This window comes from Fistularia commersonii, chromosome 12 (genome assembly GCF_037954325.1).
Source record: "Fistularia commersonii isolate RoL2024-O1a breed Wild chromosome 12, RoL_Fcom_v1.0, whole genome shotgun sequence".
In the NCBI taxonomy this organism is placed as follows: domain Eukaryota; kingdom Metazoa; phylum Chordata; class Actinopteri; order Syngnathiformes; family Fistulariidae; genus Fistularia; species Fistularia commersonii.
Genome location: NC_141295.1, coordinates 13,772,853 through 13,785,279, shown reverse-complemented (window position 1 = coordinate 13,785,279; position 12,427 = coordinate 13,772,853). Strand labels below are relative to the sequence as shown.

Below are 12,427 nucleotides of genomic sequence, written 5' to 3'. Positions count from 1 at the left end.
TATCACACTCTTCTTCTTTTCCTTTCGGCTTTTCCCTTCAGAGGTCGCCACCGTGAATCAACCTTCTCCATCAAACCCTATTCTCTATATCCTCCTCTCTCACACCTACTAATTTTATATCCTCTACATCCTCATATCATCGCTGCATCCATAATTCTTCTCTTTGGTACACCCTTTACCACACGGATTTCTGATTATAGTTAACTCTTCGTTAGGAAATTATAAAGCACAGGGACTGACGAAATTTGACAGAAATTGTGATGTGCCTTGCAATTATTCTCAGAGAATGAGCATATTCCATCGGGGCACATATTACATATTCACAGTTGTAACTCTTTTTGTAACTCCAACTGAAAGCACCCCGGTCACTGTAAATAGCCATGCAGTCGACACCATATTTTAATGTTGATATTTTAGTTCGTTATAATAAAACCTACAAGATTAAACCAGGGACTCTGTAAACGACTATAAATGCATATTATATGGGATGCACTTATTTTCAAAAAGATTTTTACTGTGATAACCAATCTTTGAAAAAAAAAAAAAGGAAAATCTACCAAGCACTGGTTTCAACCAAGAAACCTACACAAAGAGCTGGAACAGGCTTTTATTTTGAATTCAATCAACCGGAAGTGGAGTTGTGACTCTGGCGGGCTTGGCGGAGCTGAATGGCGGAGCTGGAAGTCAGGTGTCGGGAAGCAGGAACTCAGTGTGGAATTATATGATGAGCCATCTGGTCTTTCGCTCTCCCGTCGGTCGACTCGTGAAAGTTTGCGGACGGTTTTCCACCGCTCGACACAAACCTATCAGTCAAGCAACCGCTCTGCCTTATCTGCACAGTGTTAGAAAAACGATGCACTATCAGACCGAAGAGAGGGGAAGCCCCAATTCTCCGAACTACCGGATTTATTTTAGTAAGTGTATACCCTCTAGGGTGGCATAAACATTGGCGTTGGAAATTCTTAATGCAGTTACTGGTCCATACTGAGGTAGGCGACTTCTGACAGGGCACTTAACAGGTTACCCTGTTAGCTTCTCTTTCGCAGCCTCACCTGTTTATTCAGCGGCTGCTCACCGCTAGCTTTCACTTCCCTCTTGGAATGCGCGCTGGCTATTGGTCCCATGGACGTCAACGGTGGCACCCAAAGTTAACAGGTTAAAGGGTTAGCACGTAAAGAGGATTAAGACTTGATGGAAGTACAAACTTTTTAAACCATGTCAATTAAGTCAACAGTTATATTGTGCCCCTTAATTTATTTTACGAGATAAGTAGTTTTATGTGGGAAAATCCAAGTGTTTTCATAGCGGCTTTTTTCCGGAGATTCACGTCTTGATAGCTTGACAGCTAGTTAACGTGACTTTCAACATGTCTTTAATTTAGATGTAACCTTCACGAACTGAAATCTATGATTTTACACAAATACCAGTGCAGCTGAGGTTTTTATGCACAGGTGCACACCGGGCCCTGATTTAAACACTGATTCCTAAATTAAAATAAGATGTAACAACTCACAAACGAAGATAGGTTGACCTTCTTACCATAAACATATACATGATGTGCATTCATTATAACTATTGAAGCTATTCCTGAAGTAAATTCAAAGTAGCTGCAGAGTGCAGTCTTCATCATACACATCATCAAATATTATTTAATACAAAGACAAATGGATAAAAAATATAGTTACTGTGAGATTTTCTTTGCTATTAAAAGCCTCCACACTCTCATGGTCACTGAAAATGTGCCCCAAGTGTGCACTGGCACACCACATTGTGTAAGGCTCATCCAGTGTCTCATATTATCCATATTTCTTCTTTTCTCATCTGTCCATCCTCCTGCATGTGGCCCAGAAATCAATCTAAGGCAGTCACTGTGAAGGACATTTTGCTAAAACTTTTCTGTTGAGAAGAGGGCAGCTGGCGGAGATATGAGTGAAGATTCATAGGTGTGTCCTTCGTGGAGTTTGCAGTGATGTACAGCATGTAGTTGTAAAATGGATTGGCACACTGGTATGAAACTGGGTACTTGTGCAGTAAATTTTCACAAGAGCAGTTTGGCATCTTTGTTGCCTTCTGAAACACATACATCTTCAACGAGTTTTTCTGAATGAGAAACATGGTCATTTTTAGTTGCTCCCCTAGAATCAATCAAAAAAGACAAGAATGTTACTGATAAATCAAAATATGTGCACAATGTAAATGATAAGTATGAATATAATGGAAAGCAAGAATGGAAATGGAAAGTAAGAATTTGCACACAACACAAATTACCTGCACACACACACACACACACACACACACACACACACACACACACACACACACACACACACACACACACACACACACACACACACACACACACACACACACACTTTCAACCCACCAGCCCACCGGGATTAGTATCATCAGTCCTGACAAGACAGTTATCAGGACTTCTATAGCTACAAAATATATGGGAAGACCTTGTTTTGTATCGACAAGATGTCCATAAAGATGACTTTCTCTGCCAAATGACCTGTGAGTTTTAAACAGCAGACATGCTACTTAGTTTTGATATAAATCTAAATAATACATTTTATATTCATTTATACATATCCTTTATACTTTAGGGGTCGCCACAGCAAATCAACTTCTTCCCTTTGACCCATTACTCTGTATCCTCTCACAACCTAACTTTATTTATACATATTGCACTTAATTCAGGTCTCTTTAAAAGGATGTTATTATAGCATTGTCTCCCTTCATATCTCAGCCGGAAGGGAATATTTTATGAAATTCTTCTCTATTTCTCTATTTCCTCAGAAAACCCTGAGGGGAAGTACATTTCTCCATTCCACGATATTCCGTTCATAGCAGATACAGAACAGGTGACTCTACTTAAATGCAAAGATTTTGTTTTATGTCATGAATTTCTCTGGCTCTGTGATTTAAAATGCATTCAGTGATCATGTTCTTTTTGTTCAGCAGGACAATGGCTTGCCAGCAAAAATAGCCAAGAGGAGTGAGACTGAGGTATGTTTACCTTATATAGTAGTATTTAGTCATACCAGTGGTGTATCAAGTTTTCTTTGGGTGGCTCTGTTTCCATTTGTGTGATCGATTGGCAAGAAGTCCACGTTTTTCCCCGCCACTCAACTTAATGTCAGCTGGAATTGGTCAGCAACCCCATTGCAACACTGTGCAAGCTTAGTGGTACAGACAATGAATGATTGAATATTCTCTTCTGTATGTTCAGGTGCTCTTTAACATGGTTGTGGAGGTGCCCCGATGGTCAAATGCTAAAATGGAGGTAAGAGTGTAAAAGATACAGAAGTCCTTTTAAAAAGTCAGATTTTTTGCTCATACCTTCGCCATGGTGTTAATAAAGGCTGGTTACTCTATAACAGTTATTTTATGTGCCCGCAAATGTACAATATGATTCCAAGCTGACAAGGGTTGGATAAATTTTTGAAAATGTTGTTCCTAAGATTTTTATGCTCGCACAAGAGAAGCCAAATGGTAATATTATTGAAGTTTTAGTTGTGTATGGTTGTCCTCACCAGGTAAGTGAGAGCCTTTCATTCAAAACAACTTTTTTTTAACACTGGGGGAAAAAAAAGCATGTACACACAGAACCTCTCCATCATTTCAAAAAAATGTCCAGATTGCCACAAAGGAACCCCTGAACCCTATCAAGCAAGATATGAAGAAAGGCAAACTCCGCTATGTTGCCAACATATTTCCTCACAAAGGGTACATTTGGAACTATGGGGCAATCCCACAGGTGAGAAGAATGTCTTTTGACTTTTAACAATATTAAACATCAAATAATCAATTACTTTTAGTTTGACTGCATGTCATTGTCCTTATTCATAATTTGGGTAGAACATTATAGGGCTGTACTTATGGAGTCTGTTAGCAGGATTTACAGGTCACTCTTCCTTGCAAACAGACATGGGAGGACCCAAATCGCACAGACACAGAAACCAGATGTTCTGGGGATAATGATCCCATTGATGTTTGTGACATCGGCAGCCAGGTAACTTTTCATGACGTGTGTGAATATGAATTACAACTAATATTGTTAGTAGCAATCCTCTTGTGAATTGACCTGTAAATAAACATGGGTGTACAGTAGACAGATGAATTATTTGTTGTCTTTTGTCTGTTTTTTTGTTTGCCTGTTCTTTAGGTATGCTCTTTAGGCCAGGTAATACAAGTGAAAGTACTTGGGATTTTGGCAATGATTGATGAGGGAGAAATGGACTGGAAGGTTATTGCCATCAACGTTCAGGACCCTGATGCCATAAACATGAATAGTGAGTATTTTCAAACCATGATTATTTATTAAGACATGACTGAATCTGATACTATTCAAGACCAGACATGGTGTTATGTCATGGATGACAGAGCAAATAGAATGCTAAATACTGAAATTCCAAGGGTCCAACTGGAAGCATAGCTTCTCCAAATTGTTTAGCTTGTCTAAGATATGTTTGGATGAATAGTAACTAAAATATTCCTAAATATATTTATGGCCATAAAGATGTCATTCACTGGCAGTAAATGATGAAACACACCACATACTTTCAATAATATTTAGCGTTTCTATTATTCCATATCTTTAAATTTATTAAAAATTCAAACATGTCAAGTCCAAAACTGGATCAGGCATTATCACAGAGGACTGCACTCTTGTTTAGCTGCTTATCCACCACTGATGCATAGCTCTTAATTTAATTTTATAGTCTTATAGTAATGACATACAGTCCAATGATCACCTCTGTAAAATGGTTTGTACTTGAATTATACCTAATAGCAAATAATAATAATGATAATAATCAACAATTTTTTCAGAGATATTTATTTGCTGGAAAAATAGGCCATGTTCAATCCCTCCTGAATTCAGTCAACTATGGTTAGGTTTAACAATGTACAAACAACTGTAAATAAAATTTTTTTAAAAAAAGTTATTTACAGTTATAATCTATTACTTGTGTGTTGTAACTCATTAAATGGAAACTTTTCAAAAATATCTAAGCACAAAAAAGTGTAAATGGAATTTCATTTCAGTTTAAATTAAACAATCAAGTATAATGTTGTGGTGTATTTATTTGTTCTCAACAGGCATTGAGGATGTCCAGAGAAGCCGGCCTGGTCATCTAGAGGCCACAGTGGACTGGTTTAGAAAATATAAGGTGCCTGATGGAAAGCCAGAAAACCAGTTTGGATACAACGCACAATTCAAAGACAAAGTATAAAGACATTTTTGGTCAAATTTACACATATTAAACCTCATTTTTTGTGTGCATTACTTAAATCAATTCCTCAAAATCCAAAGGGCCTTATTTTTTCATTTATTTTTCTTGTCTTTTCCTTTTGATAGGACTTTGCAATTCAGGTTATTAAATCCAACCATGAGCACTGGAGGGCACTAGTGCAGAAGAAGACAGATAGTAGAGGAATTGAATGGTAAGTTACTAGTAATCAAACCTGTACATATTGTTGTTTATGAAAATGTACAATTCATCATATCGAGTAGTATGTTATCTAATTCTTCTGTTTGGATTCTTTATATTCAGCAAAAATGTCTGTTGCTGTGAGAGTCCTTTCCAGTGCAGCCCAGATGAGGCCAGAGAGACAGTTCAATCCGTGAGATTAGCCTTATTTCACTTAAATGTTTACAAAAGGCCCTCAGTGTTCGTTTTTTGTTGTAATTTTTAATTTTTACTCCCATCAGGCTCCTGAACTGGGTAGTGCACATCTTGTCCCTCCAGAGGGTAAGTGAATAAGCACTGACTCACAAAAAAAGGTTCATTTGAGGTGTTGTGCTTCATAAATTAAAGTTACTCAAATGTACATTTCTCTTGCACAGTGGACAAGTGGTACTTTGTCTAAGTGATTATGAAGATGTGGAACCAGAAAAACCTCCTTCCAACTTGTTAAGTAAATGGCATCATCTTTTTTCAATGCAGCTTTTTTGATTTTTGGTCAGGAACAATCTTACGCTGTTTAAATTACCATGTATAAAATCCAATAAAGTATAATGCATTATACAGATTATAGACTAGATGATGTCATATGTACATTAATTGTGCAATGCATCAATTGTTTGCATGAGCATCACATTTCACCAGTTCCCAAGATAATTGATCATCCATTTAATTAAGAAATCCAACATATGGTTTAGAATATCTGTGGCCCCCATTCATGTCAACAATATATGAGACCAATCCTAAAATGTTCTTTTAAAGGGAGGTTGAACTGGTCCATCCAGTCATAAAATTGACACTAATTTTATGCAGTGTGAATAAAATGACATTGACATAATATGAGCTCCCTTGTGTTTCATCCATAGACAGGTAAGTAAAAGTATGGACAATTATACTCATTGAAGTTAAATGCTAATATCAACATGGAGTAACAAGTCGCTGGCTTAAATAAATATAAATTTTATTTAAAAAAAAAAAACACCCACATCTCAGCAATATCAGGAATGATATAATAAACAGCTTTCAAATAAACTGCATTCAGTACATTACAATACTTACAGTATTAATACCCATCCTTATTTCCATTTTTGTCGCATACCAAACTTCAGGAGAACATGGGAAGCCTTAGAAATAAAATGACAGGGGAGAAGTTGCACATTTTGTATACCTTTAGTGTCTAACTGCAAAAAAGACAATGTGTGTGTAAACTGCTAGCTTAACCTTTGAGCTGAGCACATGTAGTGCACTAGTCATGCCCACAAAGTCATTCAAGTAATGCTGACTCACTCAGAAACACTCTGAAGCATCTTCAAGTATGGCTATGCTTTTAACCCGCTATATCTTAGACATCTCAGCTTTCTCCACCATGTCCTGCTACCGTAGCTGGGTCCTGTACAATGAAAATAAACATTTTTTTAAATGTAGATTTAGTTTACAAAACTAACATTTAAAATCCTGAAAAAAACAAAACCTACAACTTCTAATGATTGATCTAACAGGATAGTTTCAACTGTAAACATTGCCGTGACGGTGAGTGTGATTTTTACAGAGACTTCCTGGAAATTCTAACTGTGCTCATTCTGCTGACCTGAAAGAGCCAAACTAGTATTTTAAGATATGATTTAGGATCGCTGTTTTCAGAGCTGTGGGTCGATTTAACAGATCTAGAAGAACCTACAAGAAACACCAAAGAATGAGTTGTATTCCTGCAAAACAAATTCTTGGTATGTACATTGTGACATAATTTATTTTTTTTAAACACATTTACAATCTGTTTAAATAAACATTTTGTAATTATTATTACATTTTTTTTCTGAAGAAGAAAATGAAGTGCTTTCACAAACTGAATATGTTGAAGAGCAGGGTGAATTGTTACTAAAACATGACAGTCATTCTATTATATATAACATTAATTAAAACAAATAGAGGGGAGAAAAATTATACAATTGCTTAGTGGTTATAAATAAATTGAACTATACACAGGCACAAAGACGTTAATCACTGCCCTGGTCTTGCCTCTTAGCAAAAAGCAAATACATTGCTCTTTATTTAATCAATATCATACTTTCCCTTTAGTCAAGTCAGTGCATATACTTTATGTTCAATTTTCTTTTTAGATTACAAAGATTACCCTGTCCTGCTAGCTAAAATATAAGTAAAAAAAATGCAGGAAAGTCTTTCTCACAAAATATTTTTTGTCTGTGTGAATTATCTTAGACAAGAGTCATATTGGGACTCAGGATGCAATGGCAAGTCCCTGAATGAAGAAAAAAAAGACACGATGAATAACAGATAAGGATGTACACACAATTTGTTGAAAATCTCCCTGATTTTACAGTAACATCAAAGATTCAAGTTCAAGTAATACTTTCTAGCACATTGATAAGAAAGTAAGAAGTGAACTTTTCTGCCTTTTGGTGGCCTTCATTTTAACTGTTACTCACTTTTGAAAGTAAAATATACGGAAGAAAGAAAAAAATCGTTCAGATCCTATTGCCAAACTGGTTTTGAGGTATATCTGACAGGTTGGTACTGTGCATTATTTACTAGCCTTCTCACTGCCCAAAGAGTCTCACATTGTATGTATCTAGCAGGTTGAATAGCACCTTATGAAAAAAAAAAAAAGAAAAAAAAAATCAGCTGAGCCCCCCCGAAATACAATGAAATAGGTTGTACGCATTCTATACAACACAAAATCTATAACAGTAATTGTAAAAAGGAAATTAATTTACTGTACAAATCTCCAATGTTTATCTTACAATTAGATTACAATAATTAAAGAACCCACAGCAAGCCAGCTGCCCTCTGAAACTGACACTGAGCTTACCCTGTTTCATGCTCCTCAGTGTTCAAAAAGCACATGTACTAAGCACCACAGACATAAAACTACATGTAAATTTCACAATCCAGGCTTTTTAAATGAACGCTGTGTAATGAACATCAAAATTTGCCGACAGAGCAAACGAATTGGAGAAAGGAAAGTAACACAGACATGATCTTTCTTTTTTTTTTTCTCAAATGTTAAAAATGCATCGTTACAATGGCTCAATCTACAGTATAAATGACAGGAAAGTGAAAGAAGCACCAACACAATAACAGTTTAAAAAATCTTTTTGCATCAACTTGAAACAGTTCCATTATGCTATTGATTCATTAAGGGCTGCTCAGAAATTAATTACACAAAATGTTGCTGTAAATTCAGATTTCATGATTGAAACGTATTTCGCAAAAGTTTTGATATTTATGGTGAAAAAGTGCTCATAAAAGGCTGACTTGCCAAAACCATTAAGATGCTTGTATTTTTGACAGTGGGGTAAAATTTTCAGGGCCCTTTTGACACGACTTAATCACTGTCACGCTTGTAGAGCGTCATAGAAATAGTGTCAAAGCATTTGGATTTTAAAAAAGGATGGTACACGCTTTAGCACCATAGATGTTTTCGTTACAAAGTCTGTCTTTTAAGAAAAAAATAAAGCCACCAAAAATGAAAGTTTGTTTCCAGTAAAAATAGGTCCTTGTGTATAAGACTGAAAGCACCAGAGAGTTTGACAGTGTGTTTCTTGCAAAAGTTGCAAAACAAAAATAAATACATCCATTGAAGGTTCAGCAAGTAAAGCTTGGTTGTTATGGAGGTGAAAGACCCTATGACTTAAATCTCATTTGATCACAGGTTTCTTTTTTACTATGCAACAGTGTTACTAAATTTACTAATAGGGAGGAGTGTTTATGATTAGGCCAGGGGTGCATGTGGTAATTTCATAAATAATGCACCTTATGTTTTTTCTTCATGGGTTTATTCTAAATAAATTGACTGTAAGGCCCTGTGACCTTAGTGAAGGCGTATGGAGATGTACTGACATAGGTGTTTGTTGTGCATGACAAGGTCCCCTCCATGAGTGCCTGGATAAAACGCTTAGAAGGAGGTTCTCCAACAGTCTCTAATGACTCTGAATGTTCGCGCTTTCCCCCCTTCTTGCTGCTCTTGCTTGGTGTCCCTTCACCACCGTTCTTTTCCGCATCTTCCTCCTTTTCTCGAGCCTTTTCTGCCATCTTGGCTTCCCACAATGCCAGACCGTGCTTGGCCTCGTTCATGTTTTTGTGCTGATAGAAGACCAGTGAAATACGTGTGGGATGGTTGCGGTCTGGGTTTTTCAGGGGTGTTGTAGCATGAAGCTCCCGTTTAGCACACTCGATGAGGACCGAGCCATGACTTGGGGCTACTGCCACACCACCAATATCAGGATCCAAAAAGTTGTGCTCATTGTCTGACCACATCTCCGGCTTTTGTGGGGTTGTTGGTGTTTGTGGGGTTCCCGGCTCTTTCTTAATACCAGGTCCCATAAGACCGCCACTGGGCAGTCCTAGCCCCTGCTGTGAATCTGGATTTAAATATCCACCACTTAACTGAGCTGCTAGCATCTTTTGGCCAGGCAAGCCCATCTCTGTCTTAATTTGCATATGGAAAGAATCTTGGCCTGTTGGTAAGATTTGTGGGCTCTGAGGGCGATACGGGTTTGGAAATCCTCCAAACTGATTGCCTTTGCTCCCAGCAGCTGTGTAATCTTGGCCTCCATGGGCTGAGGTTACTCTTGAAAGTGGGTCCATAAACCGTGGGTCTGAGCCTCCATTTGGACCGTAAGGGTTAAAAGATCTCATGGGGTGAACTGGCCTCATGCTACATGCATTGTAACCATTGACCTGTAAACCTGGCTCACCATACCCCGGTGGATAATTGATGTCATAATGCTGATGTACATTATAATGCTGCTCTGAGTAAAGGACTGGCCGTTGTTGTTGATACATGTCCAGATGCTTTGGGTTCGAAGCATAGTATGGGTGGTAATTGTCGAGGGGCATTCTTCCGTTACATTGGTAACCCGGGTATGAGCGATTTGAACCATTGATGTAAGAGTTTTGTACATGGAGTGGGGAAGGATAAGGGCTTGTTGGTGTTGATGGTTGAGGGGAATACATGCTTCCTGCCTTGGAAGTGCTTGGAAAAGCCCCAAGGTGGTTGGGGAACCTGGGGTAGGCTGCAGCATTTGTAGCACCAGGGTAAGAGGAAAGATTCTCATGCGGTTGATGTTGAAGTTGCTGAGGATGACCTCCAAGAGGCTGTGTTGGTTGACCTGACTGTAGGGTTGCTCCCATGGCACCTGGAATAGGTCCTGAAACAACAGCAGATAACAGCTTTAGACGCCGAGGAATGCAAGGAAAAATCAAATGTCAAACCCCTGAGGTCAAATATGTACTATATTTCCCCCAAAATGTAAAACTGTTTACAGCAATTGTAAACTTTCAGCAACTGATAAGGATTCTTGATTCTAAAAATATGAATAAACAAGAAAAAAAGGGACAAATGACAGAAGATTAATGCCACTGGGTTCAACCCTTCCTTGACATGGCCATTTTATTTAATTTTATTGCTTTTTTATGCTTCATTCTTTTTGCTCTTACCAGTTTATCTACTACTACTTTGTCTTCCACACTAAGTGTTGTAGGTCCAATAATTGGTGTAGACAAGAAGAAAACAAACAAAAAAAAAACATACAAAACAAAAAAACGAGCATATGAGATAGTATCAAAATATGTGCAGAAAGTAAAATATCTGTTTCTTAAAAGTGACTCTCCCAGCAAGAGCCTGTAGTTACACGGGCCTCTACTTGAGGAGATTCAGTAATTCTTTGCTCTTTGGGTTCTCACTGAGAATACAATACTGGGAATACAGTGTGGTAAGGGGAGGCATTAAGGAAGATGTTTTTCAGTGCAGTTTATAAAATGAGTCAAAATACATTTCATGCCTACCTGCTACAGGAGTGCTTTGAGCCATATTTTCATAAGTGCCACCTTTTGACTTCGCCTGGGGGGCCCTCTCTGCCTTATCATTAGAGCTGTCGAGCATGGTGTTCTTAATAGCTGCTGCCTTCTTAGCATCCAACTTCTTTTGGCGGCAAGACTTGGCTGGTTCTGCGAGCATGCGCACCTGGCGACGGAAGGCACTGAGGACTTGAATGGCCCCTGACTTTATTTTCTCCTGCTGCCCCTCTTCACTGCCAAATTCATCAGTGTTTGAAGCTTTATAGAGTGGGAGAACATGGAGCTGTTCATCATCTGGTATCTTTCCAATCTCTCGATTATCCTCACTTGTTAGAGTACACACCTGGGATTGGATGACGAATAAGTTTATTATTCAGATGACAAGTTTAGCTGTCAAGTTAGCACAAAATTGCAAAACTTGTTTTAAATTTAAGTTCTGGATCAGACAACGATACATTTCCCAGGTAGTACTTACCACAGTGCTGCCACCCTGCATGTTGTGGAGGTCTCGGTGGGCATGGGCACAGAAATCTAGACAAGCAGTGACCCCAGAGAAGGGGCGACCCTCCTTGACCCCGAGACGACAGTCTAGTGCTCGCTGCTCGTGTTCCACCTACATCCGTAATAAACAGAAGGCAAATTTCATTTACGTATTAATGTTTGAAGGCAACTAAACCCTTAGGAATCATATTGAGTTACGCATGGTGTTCATGCGTATGCACCTTTAGAGTAAACAGTTGTTCCCACAGTGCATAATATATAATACCTGATTCTTTGCATGGCCCAGGCTATCTAAACCTGATCAGTTTTGGTTCATTCTACTGAAGTGCTGTTACGTTTGTCCAATTGTTTTGTATGTAACAGATTACGATATTAGCTTAAAAGCATGTTTCATCGATATTCTCACTTTTGGATGGCAGAAACTTTGATGGCAGTTTTACTTTAATCAATTGATATTTGATATTTTATAGTTGAAATAAATTGTTTGATTTTTTTTCTCACCTGGTTTCCATATGCTTCTGGGGCAAAGGTTTTATACAAAGGACCCAGTAAGGTTGCCAGATTTTGAAAGTTATGCTCCAATTTTTCTTCCTGGAATACAGCATATAGTAGTATCAATTAATTTATCAGCATATTAT

At 38.0% G+C, this 12,427-nt stretch overlaps 2 protein-coding genes across 2 annotated transcripts in view; one reads left to right on the top strand and one right to left on the bottom strand.

Moving 5' to 3' along the window:
• The first annotated feature begins 663 nt into the window (after window positions 1–663).
• Window positions 664–6,303, top strand: ppa2 (inorganic pyrophosphatase 2). The gene is made up of 12 exons (XM_086157243.1): window positions 664–914; window positions 2,803–2,867; window positions 2,968–3,012; window positions 3,236–3,289; window positions 3,644–3,763; window positions 3,932–4,018; window positions 4,172–4,298; window positions 5,107–5,234; window positions 5,366–5,451; window positions 5,562–5,631; window positions 5,720–5,759; window positions 5,855–6,303. The coding sequence occupies exons 1-12, from the start codon at window positions 722–724 to the stop codon at window positions 5,875–5,877; spliced, it is 1,038 nt and encodes a 345-aa protein (XP_086013369.1). The 5' UTR covers window positions 664–721; the 3' UTR covers window positions 5,878–6,303.
• Window positions 6,304–6,415: 112 nt separating this feature from the next.
• The window catches only part of tet2 (tet methylcytosine dioxygenase 2), a 28,593-nt gene continuing 22,581 nt past the window's right edge, over window positions 6,416–12,427 (bottom strand). Inside the window, exons 7-10 of the mRNA XM_086157235.1 lie at window positions 12,291–12,380; window positions 11,764–11,901; window positions 11,277–11,631; window positions 6,416–10,639 (exon numbers count right to left, since the gene is read on the bottom strand). Coding sequence (XP_086013361.1) covers window positions 9,270–10,639; window positions 11,277–11,631; window positions 11,764–11,901; window positions 12,291–12,380 — 1,953 coding nt within the window. The 3' untranslated portion in view covers window positions 6,416–9,269. The remainder of the gene's footprint in view (window positions 10,640–11,276; window positions 11,632–11,763; window positions 11,902–12,290; window positions 12,381–12,427) is intronic.

What these genes read in the sequence shown, in the direction of transcription:
- ppa2 (XM_086157243.1), top strand. Translation starts at nt 722, where the DNA reads ATGATGAGCCATCTGGTCTTTCGCTCTCCCGTCGGTCGACTCGTGAAA. An exon ending in GGTCAAATGCTAAAATGGAG is followed by an intron (nt 3,290 to 3,643) that starts GTAAGAGTGTAA and finishes AAAAATGTCCAG; the next exon opens with ATTGCCACAAAGGAACCCCT. An exon ending in ACATCTTGTCCCTCCAGAGG is followed by an intron (nt 5,760 to 5,854) that starts GTAAGTGAATAA and finishes TCTCTTGCACAG; the next exon opens with TGGACAAGTGGTACTTTGTC.